This window comes from Dendrobates tinctorius, unplaced genomic scaffold (assembly GCF_039654945.1).
Source record: "Dendrobates tinctorius isolate UK_male_01 unplaced genomic scaffold, ASM3965494v1 ptg000026l, whole genome shotgun sequence".
Taxonomy (NCBI): Eukaryota; Metazoa; Chordata; class Amphibia; order Anura; family Dendrobatidae; genus Dendrobates; species Dendrobates tinctorius.
The window spans coordinates 9,157,145-9,171,893 of NW_027361694.1; the positions used below are offsets into that span (position 1 = coordinate 9,157,145).

Consider the following 14,749-nt stretch of genomic DNA (forward strand, 5'->3'; position numbering starts at 1 on the left):
AAAGGCAGCAGCCGCATCTTATAGCGGCCAAAACGGGTGACGGGTTCCCTTTCAAAGGAATGATGGTCCCACAAGTGCACCACTATTCCATCCTTTATCTGATGGGCTGAACCCCAGCGTCCTATTCTCTGGTATAGAGCGGAGTCAGATGGCTGTATAACCCGTGCGAGAATTGCATCGCACTGCACGGACTGGCCCGGCACCTCTCCTGACCTGAGCAAGACAGCATGGATGGATTACTATTCAGCTGTCATGCTCCGGTCAGGAGAGCCGACAGCCAGTACGAGGTTTACAATGCGACTTCGCACCAGAAATACAGCAGTCTGCCTCTGCCCTTTAGTTGGAGGTCCGCGGGGTCCACTATTCTGTAAACTTGTTTAAACTAGTTTGACATACAGCTAGGATATGCCCATCAGTATGTGATCTCTGTGGCTCCAACTGTTTGGACGCTCGGTTGAAAACAAAAGGGCTTGTTTCCGTGTTGGCATTTATCAAGCACACTTCTACCTTTACTTGTGATTTGGGTCTGGTTTTGCAGATCCACGCCATTTAGATGTCCCGAGCTGCGGCACCAGATATATTGTGTATATGAAGATGGCTCGGTGTCTGACATACTATGCGACAATTCACCAGACAAGAAGAAGCCTGACAGCGTTATAAAAAGCTCCAGTCCAAGAATAATAAAAAAAAAAAAAGTTCATAAATAAATACTGTTATGTAAATTGATTCACTTTTTTTTTTTTTTTTTTTTCCTGACTTCCCATCTGTTTGGTTTCTGAGTCTGCAGTCTCACACAATGCAGACTGAAGTCTGTCAAGGTTGGAGAAAAATAATTTACACTTTGGACCAGTTTCATTACTTTTGTTTTTCTGCTCGACTTCATCTCTACTGAATGATTGTCCACTCCTTCTGTTTCTTTTTTAGTTCCGAAGAGGAAGAAGAAAAGGAATGGGAAGAACGAATGAATCAAAAACGACTACTTCAGGTACTTTTTTATTTTTGAGAATGATCCAGTAGTTGGGTTTGGAGGGGTTGCTATGCATCCTGCAGAAATCTAGCCTTATTTGTCTCATTGTGGCCGACCGTCTGCTCTCCACATTCACAGGACACTGCTGGCTCTTGTAGCCCTCACTGCAGAGTGTCACGGTCTGTAACTATTGTTTTGTATGTATAGGATGAAATCTTGGCTAATCCTAATTCTGTGGACATAGACTCTGAGGACTTTAGTAGCCTGCCTCCAGAGGTAAAGCATGAGATACTGACCGACATGAAGGAGTTTGCAAAGCGTAGAAGGACCTTATATGAAGCTATGCCGGAGGTATGTAGACTAAACTCAACGGCCATACATGAAAGGATGAAACTCCTGTAAGCAAGGTGACACCTGTATAGTCTGTGTCCTATACCAATATTATCTGAAAGTTGGCATAAATCTATAAATTACACATAACTTTTATTTATTTTTTTTCTCCATGTAAAAGGCAAATAACATGTCTGGTCACTAGTGATGAGAAAGCGTGCTCGGATAAGGTGTTATCTGAGCATGCTCAGGTGCCATCTGATATTTTTCGAGCGAAGACAATGTTCGTGTCCTTGCGGCAGCCTGTCTCATGGCTGTTTGGCAGCTGCAACATATGCAGGGATTGCCTACTAAACAGGCCATCCCTGCATATTTTGTCGTTGTTGAACAGCTGCGAGACAGGCTGCCGCGGGGACCCAAACATATATTTTCAAGCACGCCGAAGACACTCGGTTAGCATCTGAGCATGTTAGCTCCATCACTGGTGGTCACCTGCATAGAAATATTCTATAACGTGCCACCAGATGGCTCCACCTGCATGTGTATTAATACGGTCTCACTTTGCAGGCTACTGGACCATAATGCATAAAATGGCGGTGTCTCAAACATTTTATTTGTACTTGTATATTGGTAAATCGTCAGGGACTCCTTTTAATATTGCAGCTCTCCCAAAGCTTTACAACAGCTGTTTGAAATATATAAGATCTGATTGTTTAGCCAATTGTTATCAGAATAGACTGTGGCTCCTCTCGTCTTGAAGTATAGGAAGTTGCCACCATATCACCTGACATCGGGCCCCCAGACAGTCATTCCAACTAAATCTGCCGCTGAGCAAGTTTTTTTTTGTCTGTACCCAATTATCCATTATACAATCACTACTGAGACCCCCAGCATCATCTAAAAGTTCAAGGCTTCATCTGAATCTACCTTTAATCTGCTAGCAACATGTACATCAGGCCAAGGTTGTTATGGAGGATTCCCCTTTGCATGCAGCAGGTGGTAATTATACAGCCAACGCCTGCCCGCAACTGCTAGGATGAGAGATGAATCTGAGTTTAACACCTTAAAGACTACTTTTAACGCCAAGTGAAGTGGTTAGACAGAGGCTGTGGGTTGAGGATTGTGTGTGTATAATATATATATATATATATATATATATATATAATTTTTTTTTTTTTTTAACTTCCTTCTCACCCCTCAATCAAACTCTTCAAAGCACTAGCTGTTTAAAAAAAAAAAATTGGGGGTATTTTGATACTCTCTGGTTAAATGGGTATGACCTAAGTTTATAAAAGGGCAGAAATTCATTAGGTTTACTTACCTTAGTGTTTGCAGATCCATTTTTGTTTCTTGTGTTTCCCTTGATATGTTTTTAAATCATTTGTGATCATTTCGCTAATAAAGAGATATAGATAGATATATCTAATTTTTTTTTTTTTTTTTTTTTTTTTTTTAAATATATGGCATGTGCTTCTGTATCTTTGTAGGTCTATATTTTTTATAACTTACTTGGAGGGTATGGAGAGGGCTCAGGCGCCGAGTGTGCCCCAAGTATGTTTATGCTGGTTATGTTATACAGCCGAAACTTACCTGCATGTGCCGGGAATGGAGATGGCTGAAAGGCTAGGTGTGCACTGCATCTGTGCATCAGGCCTACAATATGTGTTCTTTGGCCAGTGTGCATCTGCATACTGTTTACTTAAAGGGAACCGGTTACCAGAAATATTAACCTGCAGATATGGGGTTAATCTGCAGGTTAGTGTTATTAACCTGCCCACACTTTAACTGAATGCTGCTGGGAGAAAATTAACTTTATTACTCCTGGCAGTGTTCCGGTTTCAGTCACGGGGGTGGTGCCAGCGCAGGTTGTCACCGCTCTGAGTATAAAGACTACATTATATAAATGACGAAGTGGTGCTATTAAAAAAAAAAAAAAAAAAAGTAAGCCCACAATATACAAGCCTTTATGCAGCTATGTTGAATGAAGATTTTCAAAAAGGATTTATGGGGATAAAATAATGAAATTAGGAGGAAAAATTAAAAACTGGTTACGTGACAAGGGGTTGTATTGTGAAACCATTTGTGTCCATAATTCTGTGTGGATTTATTTTCTAATATTTCTTAGCTAAGCGAGATCTGGACACACAGATTTTATGAAGTAACATAGTAACATAGTTATTATGGTTGAAGGGAGACTTTAAGTCCATCTAGTTCAACCCATATCCTATCCTAACCTGCCCTAACATGTTGATCCAGAGGAAGGCAAAAAAAACCCCATGTGGCAACAGTAAGCTTCACATTGGGGAAAAAAATTCCTTCCCGACTCCACATACAGCAATCAGACTAGCTCCCTGGATCAACGCAATATTAAGGAAACTAGTGTATATACCCTGTAATATTATACTTTTCAAGAAAGGCATCCAGTCCCTTCTTAAATTTTAGTAGGGAATCACTCATTACAACATCATATGGCAGAGAGTTCCATAGTCTCACTGCTCTTACAGTAAAGAATCCGCGTCTGTGAGTATGCTTAAGTGTTTTTGTATTTTGTACTTTAACTTGACCAAAATCAAATGTGACATTTCCTTTTGCTCTGCCCAATTGTTATGTGGTCCGGAGTCATGCACTTGAACCCTTCACCTTTGCACCTCAGACTTGTGTGTCTCACCTGCTTGCACTGCGGCTGTGTAGGGAACATACCCAGCTTGTGTCTAGTATCAGGCGTATCTGTACAGCTAGTTTTTGTTTGGTAAAGACAATGAGAAGCTGGATGGAAACCAAAATGTCATCCCGTCTGTTCTGATGGATTGTTGCTTGATTCTCCTTGACCCAGTTTAGTTTATTTTTAGGAATCTGAAATTGCTGTAGAACTGTATGGACGTTTGGTAGCTGTTCTGATGAAAAGCCTATTAAACAAGATATTTTTGTGTTTACAGTAAGGATGTCCTTGAAAGGATTTTATTCAGACTATCCTTTTAGACTAGAGCCTTGTTCACATTGTGGTTTTTAAAGGGTTGTTCCCGGGTTTTTTTTTTTTCTTTTCTCCTTCAGGAGCACACCGCTCCCCTTCCTCCCTTCTTGCTAGTGGCAGTGCTCTCTTAAAGACTGACCGTTGAGACCAGTGTTATCGTTGTGCTGCTGGATGGAGATGTGTGCTCTCCCATGCACTGACCAGGCACAGCCTTGATTCTGCAGCTTCGAACAAGCTCAGTGACCCTGAATCTGGCAGAACCCACCGATCTAGTTGGCTTAAGAGCGGCTCTCGCATACTCTTCACCAATGTTCTACAACGCTAGTCCTCAAGAGCCACCAGCAGGTCATGTCTTCAGGATCTAGTTAGTATGGCACAGAAGATGGAATTGTTATCTGGGCAATTCTAAGGAAATCCTGAAAACGTGACCTGTCGGTGGCTGTTGGGGAACACGGCTCTTTAGTGTAGGCTGCAGAGGTGGCCGGTAACTAAGACAATGAGCAGTAAACAATAACAACTAAAACTCCATTGGTTCTTGAGAATTTTACAAGCACATTGCAATTTTACAAAACGAGACCGGTCCTTGTCGGTCTCTAGAAGTAAATGATTAGTTGCCATGTTTGGATAAACTTCTGGTTCGTGTGAAAAACGCGTAATATCGTAGTTGAAGATCGTTTACAGTATCTGTAATGTTTTGCTCAGTCTGTCGGCAGTCTTCTCTTCTGCCATGGTGATGCTCTTCTGCCTTCTTTTCAGGACTCCAGTAACTTCTCCCAGTATCAGCTGAAAGGATTGCTGAAAAAAAACAACTTGAACAGGTGCCTCGATGATGTGCGGAAAGAGATGAACCAGCAGTGCACCGGGGAGGTCCGCGCTCAGTTTGAAACTGAAGGTGGATTTATGAAAGAGGTTGAAACGCGGCGTCTGGTCTCAGAGGACACTTCTCATTATATTCTAATTAAAGGTATAAGTACACAGGGCAGCAAGTGCTTGATATGAACCGCGCCAGCTGTACCACATCAGGCTGTAGGAAGGGAAATTCTCCGCATTACTGCACAGACCTCATTAATATTGTAAACCTTATGTTTATCTTCAATTTTCAGATGATTAAATTCTATTATTTTAGCACTGCTTTTTAAAATTGGAAGTTATTTTAATGCATATTAATGACTGTTATGGTGACAGTCAAATATTTTAATCATTTATTAAACCTTTGAAAATGCCTCTGCTGCCCCTTGCAAATAGCTCATTTTGCTGAGGAAAGCTGGTGCCAGTCAGTCATTAGGTGCTGCCGAAGAAATATATATTATTACATGGTCATCATTCAGATGAATGGGAGCCTTTTGTAATAGAAGGATGGCTCAAGTTTGGCAGAATGAGTCATTTTACAGAGAAACCGTCCATTCTGTGTCTGAGCAGAAGACCTCTATGATATCCATTGGCCTCAATATGAAAGTATTGTCTGTGTGACTACCCCTCTAGAAGGATTGGACACCAGAATATTTAAATCTTAAAATTAGAAGGAAAAAAAAATTACTTGCCCTCCGAATTCCTACCACTACCCAGGGCCCCTGCCGGTGTTTTCATTTCCTCTTCTGCTGCAGTCACTTGCAGCTATGACATTCTGCAGGAGAAGGGGCTAAAACAGTTTTTCCAGCTTTTACAGAATGGCTTGGCTTAGAAAATCTGTCTGCAGGTTTTTAGTATGTAATGTGTGAAGAGCATCATATTGTAGTCACTGAGAGCCTGATTGCAGGTATGGGCTGTGTTGTAGTTTACATACAATGAGTGTTTTATCAGCAGAAGATGAACACTAAATGACTACTTCTCCTGCGCAGACCAGTCAGGCTAATCTATGTAACCCCGCCCCCACTGATGAGCAGCTTGCTGACACTGCACAGTCGGGTGTGGGCAGGGTTACACACAGCTCTGCATTCTGAACACGGTTAATGACAACATAGCTGATTAAAACTGCACCAGTCCAGTAAATGACACATAGCTGGAGTGAGGGTCTCCTGTCCTATATTATGTTGCTCTCCTATTACTATACATAGCAAAAACCTGCTGACAGATTCCGTTTAAGCCAGTGGGGATTTGCTGAGTAACTGCAAGGGTTCCACACTGCAAGAGGAAGCAAGGAATATCGGTGAGTGGGGGCATCAGCAGAAGTGGGGCGTTCAGTAGGCAAGTTTGTACAATAAAATATTGTAGTGGGCTAACCGTTTAATCTTAGAAATTCTTGTTATTTTTTTAACATTAATTGCATAGAAATATTTTTACCACTTTTTTATTTTCTTTCTAGGAATTCAATCAAAAGCAGAAGATAAGAAAGAGCATACGCCTGAGAAAGAAATGCCCTGTAGTTCTAGTGATGCACCAAAAACCTATCTTGATATGAAGCTAGCTTCTGCTCATAAACCTAAGAAGGCAAAAGATAATGTTGCAGATGAGGCGCCACCATCCCCAAGAACATTTCTTGCTATACAAGAAGCAATGATGGAGGGCATCTCTGATGAGGAACTCCATGTCAGTGGGATAACTCAAAGCTCCGATAATTCATCCGAGTCTGTTGAGGCCATAGATGGTAGTGTCTCACCCAGAACCCTGAAAGCGATTCAGGAGGTTATTGCTGAAGATGAAATGGGCTTGAGCAGGAAAAAGCATGTTGAGAAAAATGAGGTCAAGGTAGAGCAACCTAAAGCCAATGTTCTGGTAGTTAGTAGCTCAGATGATGAAGTTGAACCCTTTGTTATTGAGAATGAAGAGAGAACTCCCCCTGGTAGGTCTCAAACAAGCTCTGGGCTATACAGGTCTGCAGATGGCAGTGGTGAATCCATAATCCATAATTTGGTTTCTATCACAAACCTGGATCGGGTACGTTACAAACAAAATGTAACCAAAGTAGACGACAAAAAACTGATTTGGCACGAGGCTAAGAGAACTCTTTTCCATTCACCGGATACACAGGCATCCAGCAATATTAACGAACCTGCCTCTTTACAACCTTGCCTTAAGAGCAGTAATTTAGCTCCGTGGAGTATTGCTCCTGTTTTTTCATTGGAGATTCCTATGCCTGATACCAGCAACAGGTTTGTGCCATTCAGTATTGTATCTTCTTCATCACGGGTCGTGCCAGATTTTCCTGTATTGCCTGAAGAGAAGGGGCAGGAAGTCCTACTGCCACCACAGCAGAAGGCCTCTGGCGAGGAGAGGGCTTGTTGTCAAGAAGCATCGTCGGCAAATGTTCCTGATGTAGAATATGCTCCCTTGACTCCAGAAAGCATACCTGCACTTGATGAAGAATCGGACAGAGATAAAGAAATGGATTCAGACTCTAATAGTAAGTGCCTTTCATATAACATGTTATGTTTTGTTCCAGTGTCCGTTATTTAGTAGTTCAACTTGATTTATGTTGTGAAGGAGTTATATAGAGTTTGTTAAAAGGGGTTTACTGCTTTACTTAACAAGTAACTAATTCTCCATCTTGGCAAGTAATATCCAATAGGGGCTGGGGGAGTAAAGGGTTAACCATGCACTGTCTAATGTTTATCTACATGTCCGCCCCTTATCACACACTACTTGACCCTTGGATATAAAAAGTATACGCACCCCTATTAAAATGGTAGGTTTTTGTCGTGTTTAACTTCCCGACATGGCCAGTTTTTACATTTTCATTTATTCCTCCCCTTGTTCCAAGGTCCATACTTCTATTTAAAAAAAATAAATAAAACAATTTCTGTCCACCTAGACCTGTATGAAGGCTTGTTTTTTGTACTTTTGAATTACACCATTCATTTTACCATATAGTGTACTGGAAAATGTTTGGAAAATATTCTGTGTGGTAAAATGGCAAAAAAAAAATGTTATTTGAGGATGTGTGCCCACAATGTGGTTTTTTTTTTTTCGTTTTTGCCGCGATTTTCGGCGCGAAAACGTTTAAAAATTGTGTACAGAACGCCCCCCATGCATTCCGCACATGCTGTGCTAATGCTGCGCTTTTTTCCGCGGCGGAAACGCATCGCGGAAAAAATCGCAGTATGCTCATTCTTTTGTGCGGAATCGCAAAGAATTGCCGCGATTCCGCACCCATAGGAATGCATGAGAATCGCTTACTTCCCGCATGTGGCTATGCCCACCATGCGCGAAGTTAAGCGTCTCATGTGCGGTTGGTACCCACGGTGTGGAGGAGAGGCCCTCCAGGCCCTGGGTACCATACCCCTGTAAAAAAAGAATAAAAAATAAAAAATCGGGGTATATTTACCTTCCGGCGTCCCGCGCTGCATTCCCAGGCCGCAGCGTTCCCAGTAATGCCTTGTGGCAAGGTCCTGTGATGACGTAGTCTCGCGTGACTTTAGCGGTCTCGCGAGATTGCTATAGTAACGCGAGACCAACGTCATCACAGGTCTCGCAAGGCATTACTGGGAATGCTGAGGCCCGGGAATGCAGCGCGGGACGCCGGAAGGTAAATATACACCGTTTGTTTTTTTTGTTTTTTTTTAAATATCATTTTTACCATTTTATCTTTTACTATTGATGCCGCATAGGAGGCCTCAATAGTAAAAAGCTCCTCACACTTGTCAAACACTATGTTTGACGAGTGTGACCAACCTGTCAATCACTTTCCAAGCGATGCTTCAAATCGCTTGGAAAGTGCTTGAGAAAATCGCGGCAGAATCGCGGTGAAATCGCGCAGAAAAAAACGGGCGATTTCTGGGAAGGAGTCCGATTTTTCAGTGTGCGTTTTAACACGCAACGTGGGCACATAGCCTAATGTCTCCATTTTCCAAGACCCCTAATGTTTTCATGTTTCTGCAGGTGGCGCTGTGTGAGGGTTTATTTTTATTGGTACTGTTTTGTGATATTGGGATAGACATGACATTTTGATCGCTGCTTGCTGCATTTTTCTTAAGCGTTGTCGCTAGCAAAAAAATGCACAATCTTGGAATTTTTAGTTTTTATTTCTTTAACCACTTCACCGCCGAGCCTGTTTGCACCATCCTGACCAGACCAAATTTTACAATTCTTGACCAGTGTCACTTTGTGGTAATAACTCTGTAACACTTAAACGGTTCCCACTTTTTTTTTTTTTTGTTAGGAAGTTAAAGGGTTAAGATGACCAGCAATTTCTCATTTTTAACACACCATTTTTTTTTTTTTTTTTTTTTTTCATTTTGGTTAGGGACCACATATCCCAAATATCCCTAAGTGACACCATTCTAAAAACTGCACCCCTCAAGGTGCTCAAAACCGCATTCAAGAAGTTTATTAACCCTTCAGGTGCTTCAAAGGAATTATAGGCATGTGGAAGGAAAAAATGGAAATCCAACAAACATTACTTTAGACCCGAATTATTTTTTTTTTTTTTTAATTTTCTCAAGGGTAACAGGAGCAAATGAGCCCCCAAAATTTGTTGTGCTATTTCTTCCGAGCACACCAATACCCCATATTTCCCCCCATATGAGGGGGAAAATTACTGTTTGGCTGTAATGTCAGGGCTTGGATTAGAAGGAGCTTCATTTGACTTTTTGAATGCAAAATTTTGCTGGAATAATTAGTAGACGCTATGTTGCATTTGGAGATCCAAACAAGTGACTGCAGTTTGGAAACTAGACCCGTCAAGGAATGTTTCTAGATGTGTGGTGAGCACCATTTAAACCCCAGCGGTCTATAATGTAAATCCTTCAAAATAAAAAAAAAAAAAATCACATTTATCCCACACAAATGTTTAGATAGAGATTGGGGGAAAGCTGGTAGAGCTCAATGTAATGCGTGACATTTTGGAATGCACACTTTGTCACACACACACACGACCCCATTTTGAAAACTGGACCCCTCAAGGAATATATTTAGATGTGTGGTGAGCACCTTCATCCCACAGGTGCTTCACAGATTTTACAACTTTGATCTGTAAAAATGAGATTTTCTCTATTGCTTCATTCGGGGACACAGGAACCATGGGTGTTTGCTGTTGCCGCTAGGAGGCTGACACTATGCACATAAAAAAAAAGTTAGCTCCTCCTCTGCAGTATACACCCCACCGACTGGCACTAAGTTGATCTGTTTTAGCTTAGTATCAGTAGGAGGTGGACACGGGTCTTTCTTGAACCCATTTCTACCTCAATGTGTGTCCCTCCTTTTCAGGTACCCGGAGGGATACAGTGTGAAAGGTCACTACTGTATTCCCACAAAGAAACTAGGAGTACGGTGTGTACTGCCACCCCGTATCCTCATAGGTCTAGTCGACTGGACCCCAACCCCTAGCACAGAAGCCTGCTTGGGTGATCTGGATCCGGTCCTAGACCATTGTCGCCCACCAGAGCCTGTTGGCTGGAGGAGACGCGGATGTCCTTCAGCGAGCTTCTGGACATCTAACATCCTTAGGATGGAGAGGTACTCTTCCCTCTTTTCTCTAGGTTTCTTCAGGACAAGCTGCAAAGGAAGAGGACAGAGGAAGAAAAGGTTTTTATTGGGGCCCTCTTCAGGTTAAGGTAACCTTGCCCCTCTATCCTTTTATAGTACGGAGCATCAGGCTATGTGAGCGCCTCGCACAGTCTCTGATTTAATCCAGGCTCCGTCTTACTGTTGGGCCTAGTCCCTATTCCCCTTCCGGCACCGGGCTACCTCCTTTTATGGATCCAGTGGATAGCTTTGCTGTTTTCAGGACTTCCGCGCCGCCCCCCCCTTCCTCCGTCGGAGGTCACCGGTTATTAATTTAGGCCCCGGCTTCTCCGGCTTAGTCCTTAGCTCCGCCCCCTTCATCTCAGGCTTCGGACGGGCTCTTCTCCCTCCCATCTCTCCTCACTAACGTTTCCTGCACCTGGCGCAAGCTCTGCCCACTCCACACGGCCTCACAAGTGGCGCAGGGAAAGTAGCGATCGCTGCCATCTTTCTTCCCCCAGAGCTGGCGGTTAGCTCTGCCCCAATTCAGGCAATACAGAGCGGCTTTTTCACTGCACGCCCACTCTTCTGTGGAGCAAACTCTCTTACACAGTCCTCGCCTCCCTGTGGTCACCGTTTTCTGGTGTGTGGACCCGGATGGTGCCTTCTCTCGGCAGGACCAGCTCTTCTCTGCCTATCTTCGCTCAGCAGCCTCTACAGCCTGGAAGCAGACTACGGGACAGGATACTGTGACTAGCTCTTCTCTGCAGACTGACTCCTCTGCATCTTTTCTGTCCCCTAATCTGGCATCAGTTAGTGGGTCTGCTCATTCCTAAGCACAAAGGAGAGCTTTCCCCGTCGTACTGCTTCTTCTTCCTCTACTCTGGTCACACATTTTGCTTTGGGAAGAAGAGCACACAGACTCCCTTCAGGTCAGTCCTCTCCCCTCTGTCAGGGATGCATCAAGCCCACTGCCCAGTAGTCTCTTCCCACCCCAGGCGAGAACGAGACCTCTATCCCAGGGTGGGCTTCCTCTGTCGCTGTCTGTGGCAGACCTCACCAGGGTGTCATAGACCCTGGTGTCCATGCGTGACAAATTACCCCTTCTGCCCCCCGCAGTCGCCAGTGGGTCACAGGATTCTCCGTACTGTCCTTCCAACATAGGCCGTAAGAGACCCAGACAGGAGCACCGTTCTAGGTCCTCTTCCCGCTCCATCTCAGCATCCGGTCTTTTACAGCGAGATCCCTCTTCTGGCTCCTCTTCTCCAGTGTCGGGCGAGGCATCTTCGGACGCACTTTTAGAAGATGAGTCTAACATAGATTCAGAACAGGCATCCAACATGAGAGATATGGTGCAGAGCCTGATTGTTGCGGTCAACCAGACTTTAGGCATCAAGGATACCGCTACGGGACCCGCAGATGAGGCGGTTTCGTTTAGACGGTCAAAACCACCTTCCAAGGTCTTTGCCTCACACAATGAATTTGTGGAGGTATTTAAAAGGGAACGGTAGAACCCTACCAGACTCTTTCAAAGAGGGAAACGCCTCGGCATTCTATAGCCCTTCTCCTCGGAGCTCACCGCTAACTGGACGACTTCCCCTGCTGTGGACCCGCCAGTCTCTAGACTGTCAACCAACACTGCCTTCCCATTTTCTAATGCAGCATCCTTCAAAGACTCTAACGATAGGATGATAGAATCGCTGGCAAAGTCAGGCTTTGAAACTGCTGCCTCTACATTATGCCCGGCCATTTCCTCTACCTGGGTCTCAAAGGCCATAGCCAGATGGGCCAAACACCTTTTATAAGGGCAGCTCTTCCGACAGGAAATATTTGGTATCTGCATCCTTGGATGGTGCATCCTGCGTTGCTCAGGCATCCAGCAATATGGTGGCCATCCGGAGGAATATTTGGCTCAAGTCTCTTAACAGTCTCCCCTTCCAGGGGGGCCGCCTGTTTGGCCCCATGTTGTACCAGATTATTAAAGAGGCCACGGCAGGCATATTATACAAGGACTTTTTATACCCCTTGACTCCCCACCAATGATACATAAATACCGTTTTTATTCCTCCCGCAGTGTGTGTAAATATGCTCGGTCTGGTCGGATGGGCGGGGCTTATTGTCCATCTTTTACTCTTCGCCACGACAGCACCCACTTGGAGAGAGGGATCTGCCCATAGGAACAGGAAACCTACAGAGATAAAAGAGGGCGGTCCGCCTCTCCTCAGTTGGTTTCCTGTTCCGGTGGAAGACAGCAGGATTCCTCTACAGACATACCTGGGCCAAGGAACCGCCTGTGCAGTCTCTGTGGGAACGGCAGGGGTTCTGGTCCAGAAGCAGCGACTGGGGAGTGCTGTAATCCGGCTCCCTCCTCGACTGAACAGCCGCAGCAGCGATGGCAGAAACAACGGGTCCGGGTGAGGCCGCCCGGGGTTCTCCTGCATATACACGCCACCGGGGTCCGGAGATGGCCGTCCCGGTCCGTGTGGGAGCGCAGAACCGGAGGGAACAGATGCAGCCTCCGTTTTCCCATGGCTTCAGTCCCCAGAGGGAGGACGCACATGCAGCGCCGATACCGGAAGTGGTAAGGGGGAACTTCCGGGTCACCGGAGAATCCCCAGCGGCAAGGTGCACGCGCGGTCTCAGGAGCATCGCGAGACCGCGCATAAGCTTGCGAAGCGCTCCCCGCCCCCTCCCCACAGAAGCTGCAAAAGGAAGAAAAAAAAAAAAAAAGGGACAATATTCGGCGGCTGTATACCAGGCCGAGCATGCGCAAATTAGCTGCGCCTACCCTGAGGAGGTGCTCCCGGGGGGGGAGGGAGTACCGGCAAAATAATGGTGGAGCAAAAAAAAAAAAAAAAAACCCCCTGCTGCGAAGGGTTTAGCAGGCAAGCATGTTTTGCAGGTGACACGGTGGCATCCAAGGACCACTCTGGCAGAGGTTCCTCGGACAGAAGCCACACCAACAAGCCCCCATCTCAGCCTCCTGAGCCGGTACCTACAGCTTCTCTGGGTGAGTGGACGACTCTCTGCCTATCAAGCTGACAAATACCTCTCCCTTCCTCTCTCCCTCTTCTCCTCTTCGCTACATCTCCTCCCTCAGGAAAAAAAAAAAGGCTTTGTAAAAAATGCATTAATGAGACTGCGAAACGGGCTTCAGCGTCAGCCACAGAAGTTACGGGCCTTAACCCAGTCTAGTAGTACACCTACACATACTAAGACTAAGAAACCGACTGTGGCCAGCTCAGACTCTGACGAGGCTGTGATCTCTGATAGCTCTAACATATCCACATCGTCATCCTCCTCAGGTATGGAGGGGTGTTTGCGTTTCCCCTTAGAGAACATGGACAACTTAGTTAAGTCCGTGAGAAACACCATGGGATGCACAGACACAAGGGAGCTGCAAACAAATAATGTTTGCAGGACTAACTGATAGGAAGAGGAGAGCCTTCCCTGTTATACCAGTCATAAAAGCCTGGTTAAGAAAGAATGGGAGAAACAGGACCAGGAGAGGTTACCTCCCCTCGGCTTCAAGGAGAAGGTACCCCTTCAGTGACAAGAAGTTGGTAACGGGGTCTAAGGTCCCGAAAGTGGACGCTGTTGTCGCCTCTACCTCAAAACAATCAGGGCGTGCTAAAAGATCCACTCGACCGTAAGGCCAATGCCGCACTGAAAAGGGCATGGGAGGCAGCTACCGGCACGTTTAAGCAGTCAATAGCCAGCACTTGCTTGGGCCGTTCTATGCTGACCTGGATTGATCAACTAGACCAGCAAATAGACCAAAAAGGCCTCCAGAAACAGATTACGAGCCGCTGTTCCCATGATCCGTGGGGAGGCTGCGTTTATAGCGGACGCTTCTGCTGACTCATTACGTTTGGCATCCAGGACAGCAGGCTTACTTAACGCCAGGCATAGTCTATGGCTTAAAAGCCGGAGAGGCGATACCCAATCCAAGGCAAAGCTCTGTGCCATTCCTTGTGAGGGAGGGCGTTTAAAAGATGGCCATTTGGCAGAGGAAGGCCAACGGAAAACCAGAATCGTTGGGCCATAAAGGAGGACAAGATCCTCCCGTAGAGACAAAAACTAAAGGGCTAGTCACTACAGTA

The 14,749-nt window shown here is 45.1% G+C and overlaps 1 protein-coding gene across 2 annotated transcripts in view; it reads left to right on the top strand.

The window, feature by feature from the left end:
• The window catches only part of ERCC5 (ERCC excision repair 5, endonuclease), an 83,653-nt gene that overhangs the window by 17,486 nt on the left and 51,418 nt on the right, over positions 1 to 14,749 (top strand). For both annotated transcript variants that reach the window (XM_073569481.1, XM_073569480.1), the window contains exons 6-9: positions 925 to 985; positions 1,175 to 1,318; positions 5,025 to 5,232; positions 6,571 to 7,608. In XM_073569481.1, the coding sequence (XP_073425582.1) occupies positions 925 to 985; positions 1,175 to 1,318; positions 5,025 to 5,232; positions 6,571 to 7,608 (1,451 nt within the window). The remainder of the gene's footprint in view (positions 1 to 924; positions 986 to 1,174; positions 1,319 to 5,024; positions 5,233 to 6,570; positions 7,609 to 14,749) is intronic.